The 22647-nt window shown below is 36.5% G+C and overlaps 1 protein-coding gene across 8 annotated transcripts in view; it reads right to left on the reverse strand.

Moving 5' to 3' along the window:
* PPIG (peptidylprolyl isomerase G) overlaps window positions 1-22647 on the reverse strand; it is a 54582-nt gene that overhangs the window by 23354 nt on the left and 8581 nt on the right. For 7 of the 8 annotated variants that reach the window (XM_004744027.3, XM_004744030.3, XM_013052049.2 and 4 more), the window contains 8 exons: window positions 13186-13233; window positions 12810-12887; window positions 12648-12722; window positions 11331-11438; window positions 10495-10539; window positions 9404-9491; window positions 3309-3338; window positions 3082-3221 (listed from right to left, as the gene is read on the reverse strand). In XM_004744027.3, the coding sequence (XP_004744084.1) occupies window positions 3082-3221; window positions 3309-3338; window positions 9404-9491; window positions 10495-10539; window positions 11331-11438; window positions 12648-12722; window positions 12810-12870 (547 nt within the window). In that variant the 5' untranslated portion in view covers window positions 12871-12887; window positions 13186-13233. Of the gene's footprint in view, window positions 1-3081; window positions 3222-3308; window positions 3400-9403; window positions 9492-10494; window positions 10540-11330; window positions 11439-12647; window positions 12723-12809; window positions 12888-13185; window positions 13234-22647 lie in introns of those variants that run through there. The other variant, XM_045066572.1, reaches the window with a different exon arrangement.

The raw sequence follows: 22647 nt of genomic DNA on the forward strand, positions 1-22647 counted from the left end.
AAAAGGGCCATCACCACTGCCCCCAATTCCACATTAAAGGCAATGAATGGGAGGGAGTTTGTTGCTATACAAATGAGTCTCTGTATTCTTTACCATCTACTGAGTACAAGATTCACTAGCTGCTTCCCTTGCTCTGTTCTTTGTATATTCTCAGGCAATGTTTCCTACCACATATATGCAGAATTTCTGCTCATATAACTATTTACTGTCATGTTGCCCCAACTCAGCACTTGTGTTTCTGTAATGTAGCAACGACCCCCTCTCTTGTTGCATGGTCAAGGTAGACAGACCTCTATTTAAAGAACTCCAGCAAGCTCTCAAAAGACCATGACCTGAGGTCCTACTAACTTGTGAAAAACTAGTAAGTACCTTGACTGAGGTAGTGGTTTCATTCTTTGGTGGTCTATGTTCTATCCTCCACTCTCCCCCATGACAGTCTCTACAAAAACACAGTTTTTATTAGCTTCCAGTGTTCCATTTCTGCATCTTTTGGAAGGTTCTTCTTGACTGTGAACCTTCTCAGGCACATCCAACTAGCTACAAAAAGCAGAATTTCCAATCTTGCAATAGCAAAGGGAGAAAGGCCCAAGAAGATTGCCCAGACTCACCAAGACAATATACAGGTGGGCCCAGACAGTCAGAATTCTTCAGAAGTCTTTTTGTTTTCTTTCAGGAAGTTAGAAAAAGAAAAGAAAGATTCTGTATTTATTTCTTTTTAAACTGGGGTGTAAATCTCTCAAACAAAGTTTTAAATGTAATGATGATGAACACCACCGTGTTGCATGAAACTGTTTCCAATTTAAAACTGTAAGGAGGCCGTCAGTTTATAAACTGGATGTGAGATACAGCTCTACCAAAAAAAAAAAGATTATATAGAGGCATGACAAAATCGATTCTAACCAATATTCTGAATGGTAACTAAAGGACTGTAGGGTAACGGGTTCAAACTGTGTGGCCTCAAATATAAAAATCTTTTCATATTTCCACAGTATGGTCCAGAACAGAGCAGGAATGGAAGCTATGGCTCAAAACAAACCTGACCTTTTCAGGAACTCCTGGGCAGACACTTTAATAAAGGGCCAAATGTATGCCCCCTGCTACCCCCCCCCGCAACTGCTGAGAATGATAAGGGCAAGGTATGCTTCCTTAGCACAGCAGATACTACATCAACTTTCGGCACAACTTCCTGGTCATAATGGCATAGGCAAAATGAGCATTCATCTCTATTAAGTGAAAATACATCAAAAAGACGTGAGACATAAATAACAACATATAAAGAGTGACCGTCATTCATTTTCTCTTTCAGCACATATTCAAATTGTGCTGACATTTTATTATCAAAAGAATCTTTACACCAAATTTATTAGAGAATCTATGATAACTGCTTATGGCATAAAAGGTATATTTTTTAATACCTCAACTTCTTTCTAAATATATAAACGACAGTATTCTTAACTTTTATAAGCAGAGAATAGATCCTAGCACAAGAGATCTTACAGACTACAAACTACAAGAATAAAAAAGAATAAAAGATAAAGATTTCCTAGATGATATGGGAAGAAGTAATGCCTTAAACAAAAATGTTCCAATTGTACTAACAACACTCTGAAGAAATAAGTATCTGTACCAGGGTCCAAAACTTGCAAACATCACAGACTGCTTTTTAGTTTTTAATTTTCTAATAAAATAAGTTATTCAGTAATACCTCATTCTTTACTGGATCCTCACAAACAGAAGGCATACATTATACATGTTGTTTGTACATACAGACACATAGCCAGGCTCATGAACACCAAGAAGTTATATAAATACTCCCATTATGAGCTGCAGCATACTCCTGCAATGGTTTACAAGGTACATACTTGATATGACAGAGAATGAAATCATCTGAACCAAAGTGGAATACAGAAACAGAAAACTAAAAATAAGTCTTCTCTATGACAATCTCCGGTCTTTTTAAATTAAAACAAATGGGGGCGCCTGGGTGGCTCAGTGGGTTAAAGCCTCTGCCTTCAGCTCAGGTCATGATCCCAGGTCCTGGGATCGAGCCCCGCATAGGCTTTCTGCTCAGCAGGGAGCCTGCCCCTCCGCCTACTTGTAATCTCTGTCAAATTAATTAATTAATTAATTGAAACAAATGTGTACATTTCTACATGACACAAAGAAATTAGTATACCTAAAACTTGAGAACAGAATGTTCTACTTACGGCAATTCTGAAAGGGATTTGTTGAAGACTTTAATGCATTAACAATACATAACAGAAAAAAGTTCTAAATCTGGAGCCAGCAACCTTAGGTTTGAAGCTCAGCTCCCTGATGTGGTAAACTACTTAATCTTCCAATCATCTTCACCAGTAAAATGGAGGTAATACTACCAGGTTGATGTGAAGATCACAAAAAATTACAGAAGACTCTCACATTTGTTAAACACGAAAAACTAAGTACTGGTATTATTACTTCCTAGACTAGTTAGAATGGGCAGAATAGAATCCATTTATTATTTTATTGCTTTCTCCACAGGTAATCTCACCCTATATTTTTAGAATAAGAGACCAAGTATCTGTAATAAATGGTAGCAGTTATATATTTCACAAATATAAAATACTCACTTAAAACAAAGTTCTTACCATTCAGATAATATCATATCAAACTACTGGTCATGTTAACTTCAAAAGTTCTGGTCTAAGAAGTTTCTCAAAAATGCCAGGTACTTCTGAAATCTCAGGAGTGCATGAAGGGAAAATACTTTATTCCCCAGTTTCGTAGTCTATCTTATTCTCTTCAACTGTTATCTTCCCCTTCACTGTGTCTTTCTCTAGAACAGTATTTATTTACCATGCTATTTAGACCACTACCATCAAAAAAAACAAAACAAAGTGGAAGGATAAATTACAGCAAGTACTGAGAAAATTAAGTGATTCCATGGTAAATGAACAAAGTATAAAGATAAAATACATTTAAAAAACAAAAATGCCTGATAATTATATTCATATTAGCATAAATTTCATGCCAACTATGTAGAATGTCTCTGTTCATTTTGTATGCATAAGAATTACCAGAAGTATATACTTGCTTTCTTACCTTTAGATTTGGGAATTAGCTCTCCACAACTGAGTATCCGCACCTCAGCAAATGGTTTGCTGGCTGCATCTGTTTTCTGGTTTTCTATCTCTCTCACAACTTCTTGACCAGATATCACTTGCCCAAAAACAACATGATGCCTAAACAGTCAATTGTAAGATGATCAAATAACAGCTTTTAATTTTAACATTAATTTAAAATGGTCAAAAAATAAAAATAATCTTTACCCATCTAAATGAGGAGTTGGCTTCGTTGTTCTTTGGAAGTCATCAGATAGAAGAATAAAAACAAAGTCAGAGAAAAACAAAGTTAGCATCTCTAAAAAGGAAAAGAAAATAACTGCATTGGAAACAAAGTTGCAAAGAAATCATGATATTTTAACATAATAGAATCTTATTACATTAACCTTAAGTAGAACAAATAATGCAAGATGGCTTTTACATAATCTGTTTTCAAAAACTTATTCTGATCATAAAATGAATATCTACTCATTGTTGAAAACTTACATGTAATTAAAGTTGACATTTTGCTGTCATTTCTATCCATCTATGTTTCTTGCATGTGACTGGATTCTTACGAAGTTCTATAGTTGTATAATGTTCTATTGTATGGACAGACCATAATTTATCAAAAGATTCTACCAGCTTATAGGTTTAAATGTAAATTATAGTGCTTTTCAACCTTAACATTTTAAACAGTTAAAGCATAGGTCACCTCCTTATCCATGGTTTTGCTTTCCACTATTTCAGTCACCTATAGTCAACTGCCGTCAATCGCAGTCCAGAAGCAGACAATCCTCTTCACATACTGTCAGTTCAATAGTAGCCTAATACTATGTCACAATGCCTGTTAGTCACCTCATCTCATTTTTTCTAAAGATTTTATTTATTTGACAGATAGAAAGAGCCCATGCAGGGGGAGCAGCAGGCCGAGGGAGAGGGAGAAGCAGGTGTTCCGCTTAGCAGGGAGCCTGACATGGGGCTCAATCCCTGGACCCCAGAATCATGACTCGAGCTGAAAGCAGACGCTTAATCAACTGCGCCACATAGGCACCCTTCACCTCACTTCATTTCATCAGGTAGGCATTTTATCATCTCACATCATCACAAGAAGGATGAGTACAGTAAGATATTTTCACAGCGACCACCTTCATATATAACCTTTGTTACAGTGGATTAGTATAACTACTTTATTTTATTACTATTGTTGTTAATCTCTTACTATCCCTAACTTATAAACTAAACTTTATTTGCAGTTTCAAGCATCCACTAGGGGAGTCTTGAAACGTACTCCCTATGGATAGTATTTAGAAGGTCCTCACACATGTTCTGTTGGGACCAGAAAAGAAATGGTCCTTATAGTGTTTATAAAATTTTCAATTAGTTGCCAAGATTCAAAATTTTGGATACTTTCACATAAAAGTCCAGATTTCAGACCTTTTTTGGAAAGCTGGAAGGTGGGGCACCTGACATATGGCAATAATGGGTCAGGTTGATTATCCTTGTCTTTTTAATACATAGATTAATAGTTTAGGTTCTTTTCCCAGCAGGCTTTATTTGCTTATTTTACTTGCCTAGGACCTGAGGACTTTTGAATTTTTTAGCCATGATAAACAAGGAAACTTCACAATGAAGAAAGAGATCTGGATTAAAACTTTGGACAAAACTTGGGATGCCTGGATGGCTCAGCTGGTTAAGCACCTGCCTTTGGCTCAGGTCATGATCCCAGGGTCCTGCTTCTCCCGCACTGTCATTCTCCCTGCTTGTGGCGCACTCTCTCTCTCTCCCTGTCAAACAAATAAAATCTTTAAAAAAAAAAACAGAAACTTTGGACCAAACTCAAAGTAAGCAAAAAGTCCAACAAATAAATAATATTTTAAAATTCTTTTTTCCACTCCATATATTGCTTAAAGCTCTATAGTTAAGACTGGTATTTGAGTAGCTATGAAGACATACTGCTATAACGACTGAAGATGAGCATTGTATATCATTTATTATTATTATTTTTTAAAAGATTTTATTTATTTTTTGACAGAGACCACAAGTAGGCAGGCAGAGAGGCAGGCAGAGAGAGGAAGGGAAGCAGGCTCCCTGCTGAGCAGAGAGCCTGATGTGGGGCTCAAACCCAGGACCCTGGAATCATGACCTGAGCCGAAGGCAGAGGCTTTAACCCACTGAGCCACCTAGGAGCCCCTCATTTATTATTTTAAAGAATCATCAAGAAAGGCATTAGAAGTTTGGAAGAAGGAACACAATTTAAGCTAAGCTTTGGTTAAAGCCCACACAATACTAATGAAAAAAATTCAAACATGTCAATGTATTTTTAAAAGATCATCTTACTTTTACAACCAACCTATTATTGTTTTCTGACTCTAACAGCTATGCTCAACTGAACCTGCTTAAACCATCTAGAGATATAAAAACCTATGTGTATATATGTACTTGTATTTTTTGTATATATAAAATTCGCATTTACATTTAGTCAATCTTTGCTTCACAGATACATTTGCCAAGTTCACCTGCTCTCCAGAATTTACCTGTAACCCCTAAACCAATACTCTATTTTCATGGTCATTCCCAGATTGGTTATTTAAAAAAAAAAAAAAAGTATTGACGAGGAGTACAAAAACTACAACTCTTGTAGAGTGTTGGTAAGAATGTAAAATGATGTGGAAAACAGTTCAGTGGCTCCTCACAAAACTAACTACAGAATTACCATAAGATTCAGCAATTTCACTTCTTGGTATACACCTAAAATTGAGAAGGGACTCACACAAATATGGGTATGCCAATGTTTGCTGCAGCACTCTTCATAATAGCCAATAGGTGGAAACAACCCAAATGTCCATCAACAGATGCATATGGATAAACTAAACATGGTATGTACACACAATGGAGTGATATTCGGCCATAAAAAGGAAAAAGTTCTGATACATGCAACAACATGGTTGAACCTTGAAAACATGCTAAATGAAATAAGCTTGACACATAAGGACAAATATTGTACAGTTCTGCTTGTTTCTCTAGAATAGGGAAATGCACATAGATAGAAAATAGAGGTTACCAGGGGCTGAGGGTAAAAAGAAATGGGTTAATTTCTGGGACAATGAAAGAGTTTTGGATACAGTGGTAATAGCTCCAGTACTGTGAATATAATTAATATAATTATACACTTAAAAATGGTTAAAATGGCAAATTTTATATCAAATGCATTGCCACAATAAAAAATAATTTAAGATTAAAAACTGATGTTTTTCTCCTTTAAAAACAGTAACACACAGAAATTAAAGAAGGGCTACCTGGAAATTAAGAGATAAGGAAAAATCAACATATAGAGGGAAGGTTCTGAAAATATACATGAAAGATTATATAAACTTAACAGAGAGGTTTTGGTTAGCACAGAAAGGATTTTTCTTAAAAAGAAAAAAAAACAGAAAAGAAAAAGGAAAACAAATGATAATACTAAGTGTTGTTGAGAATCTGGTGACAGTGGAACTTTGCATACTGCTGACCAGAGTCCAGTAGCAATAAACCTGCAAAGGCTTAAAAATGCACAAACAGGGGTGCCTGGGTGGCTTAAATGGTTAACCATCTGACTGGCTCGGGTCATGATCCCAGGATTCTGGGATCAAGCCCCCTTCTCCCTCTACTTCTGTCCCTCCTCTCTGGTTGCGTTTTCTCTCTCATATAAATAAAATCTTAAAAAAAAAAAAAAAAGTGTAAACATTTCACTAAGTAAACTCCTAGCAGTTTATGTAAAATAATTAAAAATGCATCAAACAGGTATAACAATGTTCACTGCAACAGTTCGAAAACAAAGAAGTGAGTCAAATGTTTAAAAATTAGGTAAATAGAGGAGCCTGGGTGGCTCAGTGGGTTTAGCTGCTGCCTTCGGCTCAGGTCATGATCTCAGGGTCCTGGGATCGAGCCCCCCATCGGGCTCTCTGCTCAGCAGGGAGCCTGCTTCCTCCTCTCTCTCTCTCTGCCTGCCTCTCTGCCTACCGGTGATCTCTGTCTGTCAAATAAATAAATAAAATCTTAAAAAAAAAAAAATTAGGTAAATAAAGCATAATACATCCAAACAATGGAGTCACATATAGTTATTAAAAATGTTAATACTTAGTGCTTTGCAGAGATTTATACTGTATCCAAAAGTTGATTATAGAATATATGCAACATTTACTTATTTAGGATTTTATTTATTTTTCAGGGAAAGAGAGAGAGTACATAAGCAAGGGGAGCAGCAGGCTGAGGAAGAAGCAAGCTCCCCACTGAGCAAGAAGCCCAATGCAGAACTCTATTCCAAGACCCTGGAATCATGACCTGAGCCGAAGGCAGACACTTAACCGACTGAGCCACTCAGACATTCCTGTATGCCATATTTACTTTCATTTCAAATGCAGAGAAAGATACCCTGGGATGGGAATGTTCTTAATACCTGTGTTCTAATTTTTTCTACAACCAACACAATATAAATTGTTTTCATTTAAAAAATCAGAAAAATCCCCAACAATTGGTTTAATCAACCAGAGTATATTCACACAATATTATGCAGCTGCAAAAACAAATGAAAAGGATCTCTATGTAATGACATGGAATGATTTCCAGGATATAGTGGTAAGTGAAAAGAGCAAAACACGGTATATAGTATATGCTATTATCGTGTAAGAAAAAAAGGAAAATAATATATATGTATCTATGCTTATCTTTATTAAAAAAAAAAAAATAGGAAGGGGTGCCTGTGTGGCTGTCAGTTAAGCGTCTGCTTTCAGCTCAGGTTATGATCTCCAGGTCCTGGGATCAAGCCCCTCATCAGGCTCCCTGTTCAGCAGGGAGTCTGCTTCTCTTTCTTTCTCTCCCCACCCCATCCCTGGCCGCCACTTTTTCTCTTCCAAATAAATAAATAAAATCTTAAAAAAAAAAAAAAAGTACAGGAAGAGAAACCAGAATCTAATGAGATTGGTTACTACAATGGATGGGTGGGAACAGAGGATGAAAAAATGGGGAATGACAATGGGGTGAAGAGTTAAGTGGGAATGACAGTTTCAGAGACATTCTTTTTGAATCACGTAATGTGGGCGCCTGGGTGGCTCAGTGGGTTGAGCCGCTGCCTTTGGCTCGGGTCATGATCTCAGGGTCCTGGGATCGAGTCCCGCATCGGGCTCTCTGCTCAGCGGGGGGCCTGCTTCCTCCTCTCTCTCTGCCTGCCTCTCTGCCAACTTGAATCACGTAATGTTTTACAAACACAAACAAAAAAAACAAATCAAAACCAGGTGAGAGAACAAAATATACTCATAAACAAATGAACCTAACATATTGAGTCACAAAATCACACAGAATCACACCCAAAATGCACTAATGCAAGTCACTTTTAAACAATTATTTTAACTACATACTCTCAATCTAAAACTAAAAATAGCTATAAATAAACAGTAATGCTAGTGAATAGGTTACTTTTCACAGTAGTATAGAATGGTGATTTTCTAGTCTAGGACTCAACAAATGGGTACAAATTCTGAAATAATGGGAGCCAAGTTTCTTACTGTTGAAGGGAGTTACAAATATGGAATAGTAAAACCCTGGAATAATCCATATGGTGCTTACAGATTAAGTTCCTCTGAGAGTAGGAGAGTTCAAGGCTACTGAAGAGGAGAATAAATCTGTATCCACAGGACATAATAAAAAAACATATATTGTTGACAAGAGCGCTGGTCAAAATTTTTGGGGGGTCAGAATTGGAGAGCATCAAGAATACTGACTTTGGGGGCTATAAACAAATTTTAGTGAGTACATGAATTCACAAATACAAAATCTCTGACTAATAAGGATCAACTGTATTCTACTCTTTGTAATCATGTAATTTATAAAGAGATACTCTATAAATATCCCATTATTAAATTTACCCTCTAAATAGATAACTCTTAATCAATCATTACTGAGATGAATGCAAAATGGCAAATTTTCTATCATTCCTTTTACCTTTATTAGCTGCCATTCTAAGGAACAGCTTTTTCTGTCCCTTTTTTTTTTTTTTAAATTTTATTTATTTATTTGACAGAGAAAGATCACAAGTAGGCAGATAGAGGGGGAAGCAGGCTCGCTGCTGAATAGAGAGCTCGATACGGAGCTCCATCCCAGGACCCTGAGATTATGACCTGAGCCGAAGGCAGAGGCTTAACCCACTCTCTTCAACTCTCTTCAACAATTCATTGTTCTCCTTATTTCAAAAATTTTCCCCATTATGGATCCCTTTATTAGTGATCAATGAGAAATGACACACCATAAGAAGGGATATTTTAAATGATCATGGCACAGATACTTACATGAAGAACTGTGAACCATTTGTATCCTTCCCTCTGTTGGCCATAGACAAGAGAAATTCTTTGTTGTGTTTAACAGCAAAACTCTCATCTACAGAAAAGCAAAGTTTTCAGTTACACTACTGATAGAACCTCCAGAAAAATTTCATTTTCATGTTTCATTTCTTTTGTTCATATGTGCTCTTTAGCACCAGATAAAATTTAGACAAGTCAGGTTAAAATAAGAGAGAATCAAATATTAACTAGCTCCCTCTCCCATCTTTTTAGATAAAAATATTTCTAATTTTCAATCCTTTGCTAAAATTCCAAATACTATTATCAACCCCCTTCCTTTCCATTTGCATGTCTATTTTTTTTTTTTTGAAAAAACAACACAGCTTTGATTATTCAAGCAAAAAAAAGAAATGTTCCTTAAAAAGCAAGAGAAAGAAACCAGACAGGATTCTTTTACATTTCATCTGTTTCATTTTTGAGCACAAAAAGGCACATATACTATTTTAAACACAGAGAGGCACTCATTAACTTAATCTCTGCCACATCATCATTTATTGTAGAGTAGCCTGCCTTCCAATCTTAGATTAGAATATGGGAACAATGCAAGTGGAATGTGAAACAAAATGTCACTTAATCCCTAATGTGAAAGATGGGAAATATGAAATTATTTCCACATTCATATGTTTATATTTCTTTCAAATGATCTTCACATCAATAAAAAATAAGAGAAAACTTAAAAAGTTGAGAAAAAACATTATAGCCGAAGTTTAATAAGTTAAAGAGATTTTTTAAAAAGTGCATAGGAAAGTTTATCCACTAAGCATGTGGATACTGTTACTATGAAATACTGCTAAATCTTTTAATAAAAATTAAGATTAAGCTATGGCAGTTCCCATTCTAGCACTATACTTCCAAGATTTTATTACAGACCATTGAAACCCTTCAAATAACATGGTGCATTAATGTCCTCAACACACAAAAATTCCTACCTCTATAAGAAAATCTATCACATAAATTTTTCACAAGAAAATTAACTGATTCAATAGAGAAAAATAATACAGAAAACATTAAAAATAAAATTTAAATGTAAACATCTTTACCTTCAAAAAATCCTCCATAAATAGATTCCCCTCCTCGTCCATTTCCTAAGGACGAAAAACACAAGACTCTCAAAACAATAACCTTTTTGAAGATGTCGCCTAAAGAAAATACTTCTTACAAAGTAGGTGTTCAAATGACTTCAAATCAAAAATACTCAAAGGCTCACAGGATATCCTGAAAGATACTAATTTAAATTCAATACTGACAAGATCCCAAATTACTTTCTTTCCCCTTCGATACAAGAGCAAAAATGTGACAAGGCCTATTAAGATATGTGGGAAAAAAAGAACATTCAGATTCTAATGATTATGTAGACCTTTGAACAAAAATTAGATTTTTTCCAAAGCATCTTTAAAAATAGTTTGTTTTTACAATTTAAAAGTATAGGTAAAAACTAGGGGTGCTTGGGTGGCTCAACTGATTAAGCATCTGCCCTTGGCTCCTTGGATCCTGGGATCCTGCCCTGCACTGAGCTCCTTGCTCAGCGGAGAGCCTACTTCTCCCTCTGTGTGCCGCTTCTCCTGCTTGTGCTCTCTGATAAATAAGAACAAATCCTTAAAAAAATAAAAAATAAATAGAAGTATAGGTATAAACTATACTGTAGTTAAGGATTACTAGTTTTGACAAGACCAAACACACATACTGATAGGTTACTAAGAGATGAATACAGAATTGTTTTTTATCTAGAAGCAAATTTCTGAAATTACTTCATTCATCAAAAGTAAAATTATTTCCTACCTGCTTCCTTCTTTTTGTCTATTTGAGTATTTTTACAGACTTGTCTAACTTTAAAATCTATGATACTTAACAAAGCATACATGATTTTCAGTCTTACCTTCACTGAAGTCACCACCTTGAACCATAAAATCTTTGACAACTCTGTGAAAAAGACAACTCTTATAATGTAATGGCTTCTGAGTTGATTTCCCTGTCCCCTTTTCACCTAAAGAGAAGAAAAATTAGTTGGCCATTTAGTAGAAAGGAAGTTAAGGAAGCAAGTATTAAAGTAAAATGATGAAAACTTTTTCCTATAAAATACACGTCTCTTAAACTATGTAGATGTTTTTAAACTATAAAATTTTCTCTCCCCTTAGGAATTCTTTTTTTTAATTCATTTAAAAATCATCCATGTTTTTCTGCAGAGTATAGAAATATAGAAATCCGGGGCGCCTGGGTGGCTCAGTGGTTTAAGCCTCTGCCTTCGGCTCAGGTCATGATCTCGGGGTCCTGGGATCGAGCCCCACATCGGGCTCTCTGCTCAATGGGGAGCCTGCTTCCTCCTCTCTCTCTGCCTGCCTCTCTGCCTACTTGTGATCTCTGTCTACCAAATAAATAAATAAATAAAATCTTAAAAAAAAAAAAAAAAGAAATATAGAAATCAATCTCAGATTGATTAGAAGGGTGCCTGGGTGGCTCAGTGGGTTAAGCCTCTGCCTTTGACTTGGGTTATGATCTCAGGGCCCTGGGATTGAGGCCAGCATCAGGCTCTCTGCTCAGTGGGTTCCCCCTGGTTCCCCCTCTCAATCTGCCTGCTGCTCTGCCTACTTGTGAGCTCTCAGTCAAATAAAAAAATAAAATCTTTAAAAATAAAATCCCATTACAAGTGGTATTTTCTAAAATTTACTTTCATGGGGTATCTGGAATAGCTCAGTGGGTTAAAGTATCCGACTCTTGGTTTTAGCTCAGATTGTGATCTTAGGGTCATGAGACTGACCCCCTCCCCCACACCCCATTGGGCTCTGCTGCTTAAGGTTCTCTCCCTCACTCTAAATGAAGAAAAATATATTACTTTCACATCTTGGTCAATGGTACATAATCTGCATAAAGAAAATTAAAATATGTTAAATAAAAAAATTAAAACTATAGTCAAATGGTACTACTTTTAGGCCAACCAAAAATATCAACAAACGGGACACCTGGGTGGCTCAGTTGGTTAAGCTACTGCCTTCAGCTTAGGTCATGATCCCAGGGTCGGATTGAGGCCTCGGGATCCTTGCTCAGCAGGGAGCCTGCTTCTCTCTCTGCCTCTGCCTAACACCTTGCCTGCCTGTGCTCGTTCTCTCTCTCTCTGACTAAATAAATAAATAAATAAAATTTAAAAAAAAAAATTAAAAACTCTTAAAAAGAAAAAAGAAAAAAAATGTCAACAAACCTGTACAGAGACAACGAAAGTTCTCGCATGTTTTTGGGCACACATCAGAAAATAATTCAAAGACAACTCTTCCAGCTGAAAAAGAAGAAAGCTCGTTTATACTTTACTAATTTTTAATATTAAATATTTATAAATGATACATGGGAAGATTAATTTTCTTACCAGGTTGATTATTAATTGCAATGTCAAAAAAACATCGAGGACGCTGAACCTTTATTCCCATGGCTCCAATACTTCAATCTATGAATAAAATACAGTTTCAGGCAAACAGACCAAAACAGCAAAAATTTCTTATAAATTTCTAGGGGAAAAAAAAATCCTGGAACAAAACTAAAAATGTAGATTGAACTTAAATCGACATTTTTTTTTTTAAGAGATTAGACTGCACTCTGTGAAACATTAAAGACAAAAACAAAAAACAAAAAACAAAAACCTCAGCCATAATATTTAAAATTCTATTTTAACCACTGAATATAGATTGCCACCCACACAGAAAATTGTACTAAGTCTGTATGATTAGTGAACTCAATCAGATTACCTTTAAACAGAGAAAAATCAAGGGCAGACTAATCCAATCCTTTTGCTCCTTGAAAACAAAAAGGAGAGTTTTGATTAAAATGGTGCTTTAAAAAGAAAAACATTAAAATTCCTAAAATGCAATAAAAATAAATTATCAAGGAAGAAAATGGGATATTTTAACAATAGTAATATATGGTATCTTTCCACTCTCAGTAAAATCACATTACATATGAGGCTATTTTCTGATCATGAGCAAGAGACTTTACTGATATGCTAGTGTAGACACAAAAAAATACCAATAGGTGAGATACTCTGTAAACACTTCTATCTACATAGCAGATCACTATTATTTAACATTCTTTAATGAGACATTTATTTGAAGGATATTTCAGCCATGATATGTGGTAGGATATGACAGGGTAAAGTGAAGAGCAGAAGAAACAAAGGTAGTTAGTTTAAATAACATCCAAAATTATGGACTATAAAAATAGCTGCATCTGCTCAGAATAGAAAGTGTAATATATATGCTTTTCTGAAAATTATCATATCTAAGCTGGTAGTTCTACAAGCACTGTAGGATATTTTAGGTCCAGCAAAGCTGTGCAAAATCCATATTCTCCATCCCAAATAGATTCCTGTCTTTATCAATTTGTATAGGTATCTATAGATTCACCATAGATTGTAAGAAATAATATCATAGTATTACTTTACCAGTTTCTTCCAATGGTAGTATTTTAGAAAACTGTTATATAATACTGCCACTGTAGCATAAAGCAGAACAATGTTGATACAATCCTTTATCCCTGTTCACATTTCTCTGTCTCACTGGCACTCATTTGCATGCTTGTCTATTTATTTAGTTCTACACAATTTCATCATATGTGTAGGTTTATGTATCACCATCTCTCATCAATTTTACACAACCCACAAACTATAAATCAGAATACTCAATATTGCCCAAATCACCAGCAATTTGAAAAATGCAGATATGTATTCATTTGTTTAATGTTGATTATGTGAATTAGGGATAAAATTATATAAAAGACGTATTATAGCATTCAAAATCAGGCCAAGTGTTGGTATATTCACTTTAGGCATTATTGTATGAGAAGAGGGAGGACCGCATTTTTCATGATTTCTCCATTTTTTATTTCTAATAGATATAATGGATACTACAATTTGTTTCACATGAAACACAAGCAAAAAAGCTAAATTTTCAATCCTCCAGTAACCCAGACTTCCTGAAAACAAAAGAACTTAGCAATTTTATAATCTTGCCAAGTTTGTTGCATTGTTTTTAGTTGTACAGAATCTCAATTCCTGCATACTTGAAACTGAGAATATGTTGAATCCATAAAGCTGAGGAAATTTTCTTAAAAATCTTAGTACCTGATTATCCTTATCTTCTAAGTAATTTTTATAGGCCACCTTAAATTCTCTACTTTTGCAGGTAGAGGAAGAGAAGACAAAGTTCAACGACTTATTTTTCCCTGAAAAAACCTATATAGCTACTTATTTAACCACAATACCCCAAGTAGAGATTTCTATTCTTATGAGTACAATACTCTACTATTCTTACAATGAGTACTAATAATATAGATAATTTGTCCCAAATGTATCAGATTGTTTATAATTACAGTTAATTTCCTACATGCAGTACTGTAGGAAACAAACTCCCACTTGAAAACAAACTCCCAATTTGAAACCAATCCTAATTTGGGTGCCTGGGTGGCTTAGTGAGTGTTCTAAGATCAAGTAAACCATGGAGCTTCCTGCTCAGTGGGGAGTCTGCTTATGATCCCTCTTTCTCTCTAACGCAATCTTAAAACAAAAGTAGGCATAATTTATGGTAAGTCAGAAAAACCCCTAATTACCCATAACCTTTTAGACACAATTTTTGATAACTGTCTAAGTTTCTCAATTCTAGGGCACAATGTAAAAAAAGTCTTCAGCTCTGGTACTCTGAAATGTAATGAATACCACTACTAATTTACAGAGTTATAAGCACAAGTGGGAGCTATCAGGATAGTGTTTGTTTTGTTTTGTTTTAAAGATTTTATTTACTCATTTGACAGAGAAAGAGAGAGAGCACAAGCAGGGGGCGGAAGAAGCAGAGGAAGAAGACGACTACCAGCTGAGAGGAAGAAGCAGACTACCAGCTGAGCACGGAGCACAATGTGGGACTGGGTCCCAGGACAGTGGGATCATGACTGAGCCAAAGGCAGATATTCAAACCACTGAGCCACTCAGGGGGCCCTTGTTTTCTTTTTTTTTTTTTTTTTTTTTTTAAAGATTTTATTTATTTATTTGACAGAGAGAGATCACAAGTAGTCAGAGAGGCAGGCAGGGAGAGAGAGAGGAGGAAGCAGACTCTCTGCCGAGCAGAGAGCCCGATGCGGGACTCGACCCCAGGACCCTGAGATCATGACCTGAGCCGAAGGCAGCGGCTCAACCCACTGAGCCACCCAGGCGCCCTTCTTTTTTAATCTGAGAGCTGCTTACCTGGATGAGTTCACCTTGGGAAAACTGAGCTACACTTAAGATTTTACGTAGGTTTCGGTACACTATACCGAATACACTATATATATTTTTATATGTAAAAAAAATTTTTAAATAATAAATCTAAAACGAAACTTTACTTCTCTATACCCAATTCTCTCAAAATTTAGTAAATGTTATCACTGTCCAAATCAGCCAAAGCTGAAAAACTGGAATCATCTGTGACTACACTCTCCTTCATAGTCATTATCCAAATCATTAATAATTCAGTTTAGCACTGACTTAATTTTAGCTTAAAAAGTAGTCTCATCGGGGCACCTGGGTGGCTCAGTGGGTTAAAGCCCCTGCCTTCAGCTCAGGTCATGATCAAGGTCAGGTCCTGGGATCAAGCCCCACATGGGGCTTTCTGCTCAGTGGGGAGACTGCTTCCTCCTCTCTCTCTCTCTCTCTGCCTACTTGTGATCTGTCAAATAAATAAAAAAAAAATCTTAAAAAAAAAAGCAAAAAAAAAAATGCTCTCATCATCTTTATACAATTATTATCATTTCTTACATGGACTATTACAATAGACTCCTAACTGGTTTCCCTGTTTTTACTTAGTCCTGTATTATCTATTGTCCATAGAATAACCTGAATGTAGCCATCTTTAAAAGCACAATTTACCATTTCATTCCTCTACCTAATATTTTCTAACATACATCACATTTATTTTTTTTTAAAGATTTTATTTATTTGACAGAGAGAGATCACAAGCAGGCAGAGAGGCAGGCAGAGAGAGAGGAGGAAGCAGGCTCTCTGCTGAGCAGAGAGCCCGATGGGGGGCTCGATCCCAGGACCCTGAAATCATGACCTGAGCCAAAGGCAGCGGCTTAACCCACTGAGCCACCCAAGCGCCCACATTTATTCTTTTTTTTAAAAGATTTTATTTATTTATTTGAGAGACAGTGAGAGAGAGCATGAAAGGTGAGACGGTCAGAGGGAGAAGCAGACTCCCCATGGAGCAGGGACTCTGGGATCATGACCTGAGCTGAAAGCAGTTGCTTAACCAACTGAGCCACCCAGGTGCCCAACATACATCACATTTAATCAGAATGTCTTTCCATGGATTTTAAGAACCTAAACCAGCACTGTCCAACAGAAACATAAGCCACATTCATAGTTTTTAAAATTTTTAGTAGCCACATTTTAAAAAGTAAAAAGAAACTGGTTAATTTAAATATTTTATTTAACTCAGTATGTCCAAAATATTACCTCAACACATAATCGACATAAAAATGTGATTGTGAGGGGTGCCTGGGTGGCTCAGTGGGTTAAAGTCTCTGCCTTCAGCTCAGGTCATGATCTCAGGGTCCTGGGATCTAGCCCCATGTCGGGCTCTCTGCTCAGCGGGGAGCCTGCTGCCCCCCTCTCTCTGCCTGCCTCTGCCTACTTGTGATCTCTGTCTGCCATATAAATAAAAACTTAAAAAAAAAAAAAAAGATTTGTGGGGCACCTGGGTGGCTCAGTGGGTTAAGCCGCTGCCTTCGACTCAGGTCATGATCTCAGGGTCCTGGGATCAAGTCCCACATTGGGCTCTCTGCTCAGCAGGGAGCCTGCTTCCCTCTCTCTCTCTGCCAGTCTATCTACCTGTGATCTCTGTCAATTAAATAAATAAAATCTTTAAAAAAAAAAAAGATTTGTTAAAAATAAAAAAAATAATAATAATAAATAAATAAATAATGTGATTGTGAGATATTTCCCATTCTTTCTGGAATACTAAGTCTTAAAAATCCAGTGTTCATCAACTCAAAATTACTGTATTTCAAGTGCTCAATGTATGCATGTGGCTCATAGCTACTGTACTGGACTGCACAGCTCTAAATATTTTAGCCCCTACTGACCTCTATAACTTTATCTAACATTCTTCTCAACTTTGCTTTAGAAACACATGTTCCTTCTTCAAATATCCCGGGGTGCCTGGGGTGGTCAGTTGGTTAAGCATTTCCCTTCAGCTCAGGTCATGATCCCAGGGTCTGGGAGTCAAGCCCTACATTGGGCTCCCAGCTCAGCAAGGAGCCTGCTTCTCCCTCTCCCTCTGTCCCTCCTCCCTGTTTGTGCTCTCTCTGTCAAATAAATAAATAAAATCTTTAAAACAAAACAAACATCCCAAGGCCTAGTCCATCAGGTCTTCCCCATTTGTTGTTTCCTCCATGTGGGATGCTCTATCCCAGACTGTCAAGTGGTTCATTCCCTCACTTATTTTAAGTCATTGCTGAAGTATCCCCTCCACAAAGAAACCATCCCTGACCAGTATATCCAAAGAAACAGCCCCTATCCTCCAACACTTTATATCCCCTTACATGATTTATTTTTCTTCCCTGCCTTTATTGTTAATTTTTTTTATTATAAATTCAAGTTTTTCTATCTGTTCTTCTCACTAGAATATAAGCTCCATGATGTGATAATAGGTTTGCTCCTCTCTTAATTCCTAGTGCCTTAAACAGTATTTGGCTATGGTAAGAAATCAGTACTTATAAATACATGAATATATATGAAAGGATAGTCATATGTGAGAACACAGTTTTCTAACACTGTAACAACAACAAAAGGAAACATCCAAAATATCCCACAATGAGAGAACAGCTGAATAAATTCTGGTATATACATGCTATTTAATATTATATAGCAGGTTTTTTTTTAAAGATTTTATTTATTTATTTGACAGACAGAGATCACAAGTAGGCAGAGAGGCAGGCAGAGAGAGGGCAGGAAGCAGGTTCCCTGCTGGGCAGAGAGCCCAATGTGGGGCTCGATCCCAGGATCCAGGATCATGACCCGAGCTGAAGGTAGAGGCTTTAACCCACTAAGCCACCCAGGCGCCCCTATATAGCAGTTTTAAAAGTCTATATACTCTATCCAAAAATACTATGACTTAGCTGAAAAGAGAAAAAAGCTATTTGTATATCAGTATTGTGTTTACACTCTAAAATAAATACTGTAAATAATGCTAAATAATGCTCTAAATAATACTCAATTTCTACAGAGTTACATAGCAAAACTGATAGCACTCTGCAGAAGGGACTGGGAGTAGGGATGGAGGTCAAAGGAGTCTTTAGCTTTAACTATAAAGTTTGAATTTTTGCAATGAGAATATATTCATGTATTCGTTGCCCAATTAAAAATTAATAAAATGTAAAGCTGTATCTGCATAATAAAATAAAACAGTAAGAAATAAACAAAAATACTAAGAGCCTATCTCTAAACGAAAGGGTCATACACAAATTTTTTTTAGTTTCTCATTTCCGAAGTTTTCTATACACCTCTAAAACTCTTCAAGGGGCACCTGGGTGGCTCAGTGGGTTAAAGCCTCTGCCTTCGGTTCGGGTCATGGTCTCAGGGTCCTGGGATCAAGCCCCACATCAGGCTCTCTGCTCAGCGGAGAGCCTGCTTCCTCCTCTCTCTCTCTGCCTGCCTCTCTGACTACTTGTGATCTGTCTGTCAAATAAACAAATAAAAATCTTTAAAAATCAATCAATCAATAAATAAAACTCTTCAAAAGAGCACTCAAATTTTAATGTACTTTTTAAGTGTCTCACTTTCATGATTATTACTGCTCTCTAACATTTAAATCTAGAAGACCTTAAGAAATTATTTTTCTTTTTCCACGAAATTGTGTACTCCTCCCCCAATGGAAACTAGGAAAAGTACATGTGAATATTTATCCAAACTGGGTATTAAATAATTGTTCGGGTTCATGAATAAATAAAGGAAATAAACAGATTTGACTTCATGAAGATATTTATTATTCCTATTTTTCAAAAGAAAATTAAAAAGTAGAAAATGGGCACATGAGTGGCTCAGTCCACTAAACCTCTAACTTGGTTTTGGCTCAGGTCATTCTCAGGGTCATGACATCAAGCCCCATGTGGGTCCCTGTGCTCAGCAGGGAGTCTGCTTGAGATTCTCTTTCTCCCTCTTCCTCTGCACCTCCAACCCTGGGTTCACTTGCACACACTTTCTCTCAAATAAATAAATCTTTTTTAAAGTAAGTAAGTAAGTAATGGGACACCTAGTAGCTCAGTTGGTTAAGCTGCTGCCTTTGGCTCAGGTCAGATCCCAGGGTCCTGTGATCAAGTTCCGTGTAAGGCTTCTTGCTCAGCGGGGAGCCTGCTTCTCTCTCTCTGCCTCTACCTGCCACTCTGCCTGCTTATGCTCTTTCTCTCTGATAAATAATAAAATCTTAATAAAGAAATAGAAAAAAATATTTTTAAGTCTTTAAAAAGTAAGTAAAAAACAGGAAAATATTTTCAACAAACATGATGGGTTAATTTTTTACTGTAGAACAGTGCTTAGGAATAGGGTGCTAGAACAATTCTTCGCTAACCAGAACCATCCTAACTCACTGCAGAATGTTAATCACCCATATCCCTATTTAAATATCAGCACATGTGACAACCAAAAAGCCCTCTCTGTGTTCATGTCCTTCTGCACATCGTCCTGTATGGGACAATGCACCAAGTTAAAAGCACAAAACCCACCCAAGGGAACATAAACAATTTATAAAAAAGTGAAATCGAAAATATAAACATTAACAATTTTGCTAAGCAACTTGGCATTACAGACCAACTTTGAATATATTCATATTAACATTTAACACTTTCATAATTTAGTATCTTGGAATCTCTCTGAAGGCAATCATTTTAAATGAAATATTCTTTGATTTTGGTTTAACAGTAATTAAAACAACCTACATGTCCAACATATCAGTTAACTAAATTAAGAAATACTCATATAATGATCTATTACACTGCCTATGAAAATGCAATTTTTAAAAATATGGAGAAAATGTTAAACAAAAAACATTATATGGTTCTAACATTAAATGATTAGAAAGATTTTAAGTATAAAAAAATTGGGGGCGGGCACCTGGGTGGCTCAGTGGGTTAAAGCCTCTGCCTTCAGCTCAGGTCATGATCTCAGGGTCCTGGGATCAAGCCCCGCATCGGGCTCTGTGCTCCACAAGCAGGAAGCCTGCTTCTCCATCTCTCTCTGCCTGCCTCTCTGCCTACTGATCTCTATCAAGTAAAAAAAAAAAAAAAAAAAAAAATGGCGGCACCTGGCTGGCTCAGTCAGAAGAGCATGTGTCTCGGGGTGCCTGGGTGGCTCAGTGGGTTAAGCCGCTGCCTTCGGCTCGGGTCATGGTCTCAGGGTCCTGGGATTGAGTCCCGTGTTGGGCTCTCTGCTCAGTGGGGAGCCTGCTTCCTCCTCTCTCTCTCTGCCTGCCTCTCTGCCTACTTGTGATCTCTCTCTGTCAAATAAATAAATAAATAATCTTAAAAAAATAAAAATAGGGCGCCTGGGTGGCTCAGTGGGTTAGGCCGCTGCCTTCGGCTCAGGTCATGATCTCAGGGTCCTGGGATCGAGTCCCGCATCGGGCTCTCTGCTCAGCAGGGAGCCTGCTTCCTCCTCTCTCTCTCTGCCTGCCTCTCTGCCTACTTGTGATCTCTCTCTGTCAAATAAATAAATAAAATCTTTAAAAAAAAAAAAAAATAAAAAAAAAAAATAAAAATAAAAAAAATAAAAATAAAAAAATAAAAAAAAGAAGAGCATGTGTCTCTTGATCTTGGGGGTCATGAGTTTGAGCCCCATGTGTTATTAAAAACATAAACTTAAAAAAAAACCCTCACATCTACCCTTTACCTTAAAAAAATTCATACACAGTTGCTGAAGTGCTTTTTATAATAAAAAATTTTAAAAAACCAGTTGTGATAGAAATTGGTTAAATAAATTATTCTCTCATGAAATGGATGATATTCATTTAGTCACTAGAAATCATATTCTTACATGTCAAAATCAGAGATAACATTTTCACCTAACAAAAATAAACAATACAGGGGTGCCTGGGTGGCTCAGTGGGTTAAAAGCCTCTGCCTTCAGCTCAGGTCATGATCCCAGAGTCCTTGGATCCAGCCCACCATTGGACTCTCTGCTCAGCGGGGAGCCTGCTTCCTCCCCTTTCTCTGTCTGCCTCTCTGCCTACTTGTGATCTCTGTCTGTGAAATAAATAAAATCTTCCAAAAAAAACAAACAATAAAGACCTCATACATTGTTGCCAATAGTAAAGGGGTAAATTGATACAATCCATTGCCAATTTGACCATATACAATATTACTAGCCATATGAGCACAATATTGTGCTAGCCAATATTACTAGCACATTAAATACCCTTTGACTCAGTAACACACTTTAGATATTTTATACAAATCCCACACATTTGCAAAATAAGGTTATGTACAAGGTTATTCAAGGCACGATTGTTTCTGTGGTTAAAAGGCTGTAAATATAAATGTCCATAAAGAAAGACAGATTACATAAGTCTTACTATATCCATACAATGTACAAGGCTATAAAAAGGAATGGAAAGCAGTTTATGTACTGCTTTAAGTTTAAACTTTAAGTTTAAAAAAATAAAAAGCAAGATACAGATATGTGTATGGCAATGCTTTGCTTTCTTTGTATATTTCTCAAAGTAAAAAGAATATGTATATATGTTTGCTTATCTAATACAGAGGCAGCTGCTGGTAGAGGAAATGCTGGGGAAGATCGTAAGATTTTTTTTTTTAACTGTATAACCAACCGTTTATACCTTTTCAGTTTTATACCATATGAACATATTGTTATTAAAAGTTAATACAGGGAAGCATGGGTGGCTCAGTTAGTTAAGCATCTGCCTTCCGCTCAGGTCATGATCCCAGGCTCCTGGGATGGAGCTCCAGGTTGCACTCCCTGCTCAGCAGGCAGCCTGCTTCTCCCTCTCCCTCTTGCTTGCTGCTCAGCCTACTTGTGCTCTCTCTCTAGCTGTCAAATAAATAAAATCTTAAAAAAAAACAAAAAGTTACTACAAAATATAAAATGGAAAGGAAAAGTTATCGAAGACTACTCAGGGATGAGAAGATATTCACGATATATTAAGTCAAAAAGGTGGGTTAGTAAAGATTTCCAA

The sequence above is a fragment of the Mustela putorius genome, unplaced genomic scaffold (genome assembly GCF_011764305.1).
Source record: "Mustela putorius furo isolate JIRA1106 unplaced genomic scaffold, ASM1176430v1.1 tig00003869_pilon_pilon_pilon, whole genome shotgun sequence".
In the NCBI taxonomy this organism is placed as follows: domain Eukaryota; kingdom Metazoa; phylum Chordata; class Mammalia; order Carnivora; family Mustelidae; genus Mustela; species Mustela putorius.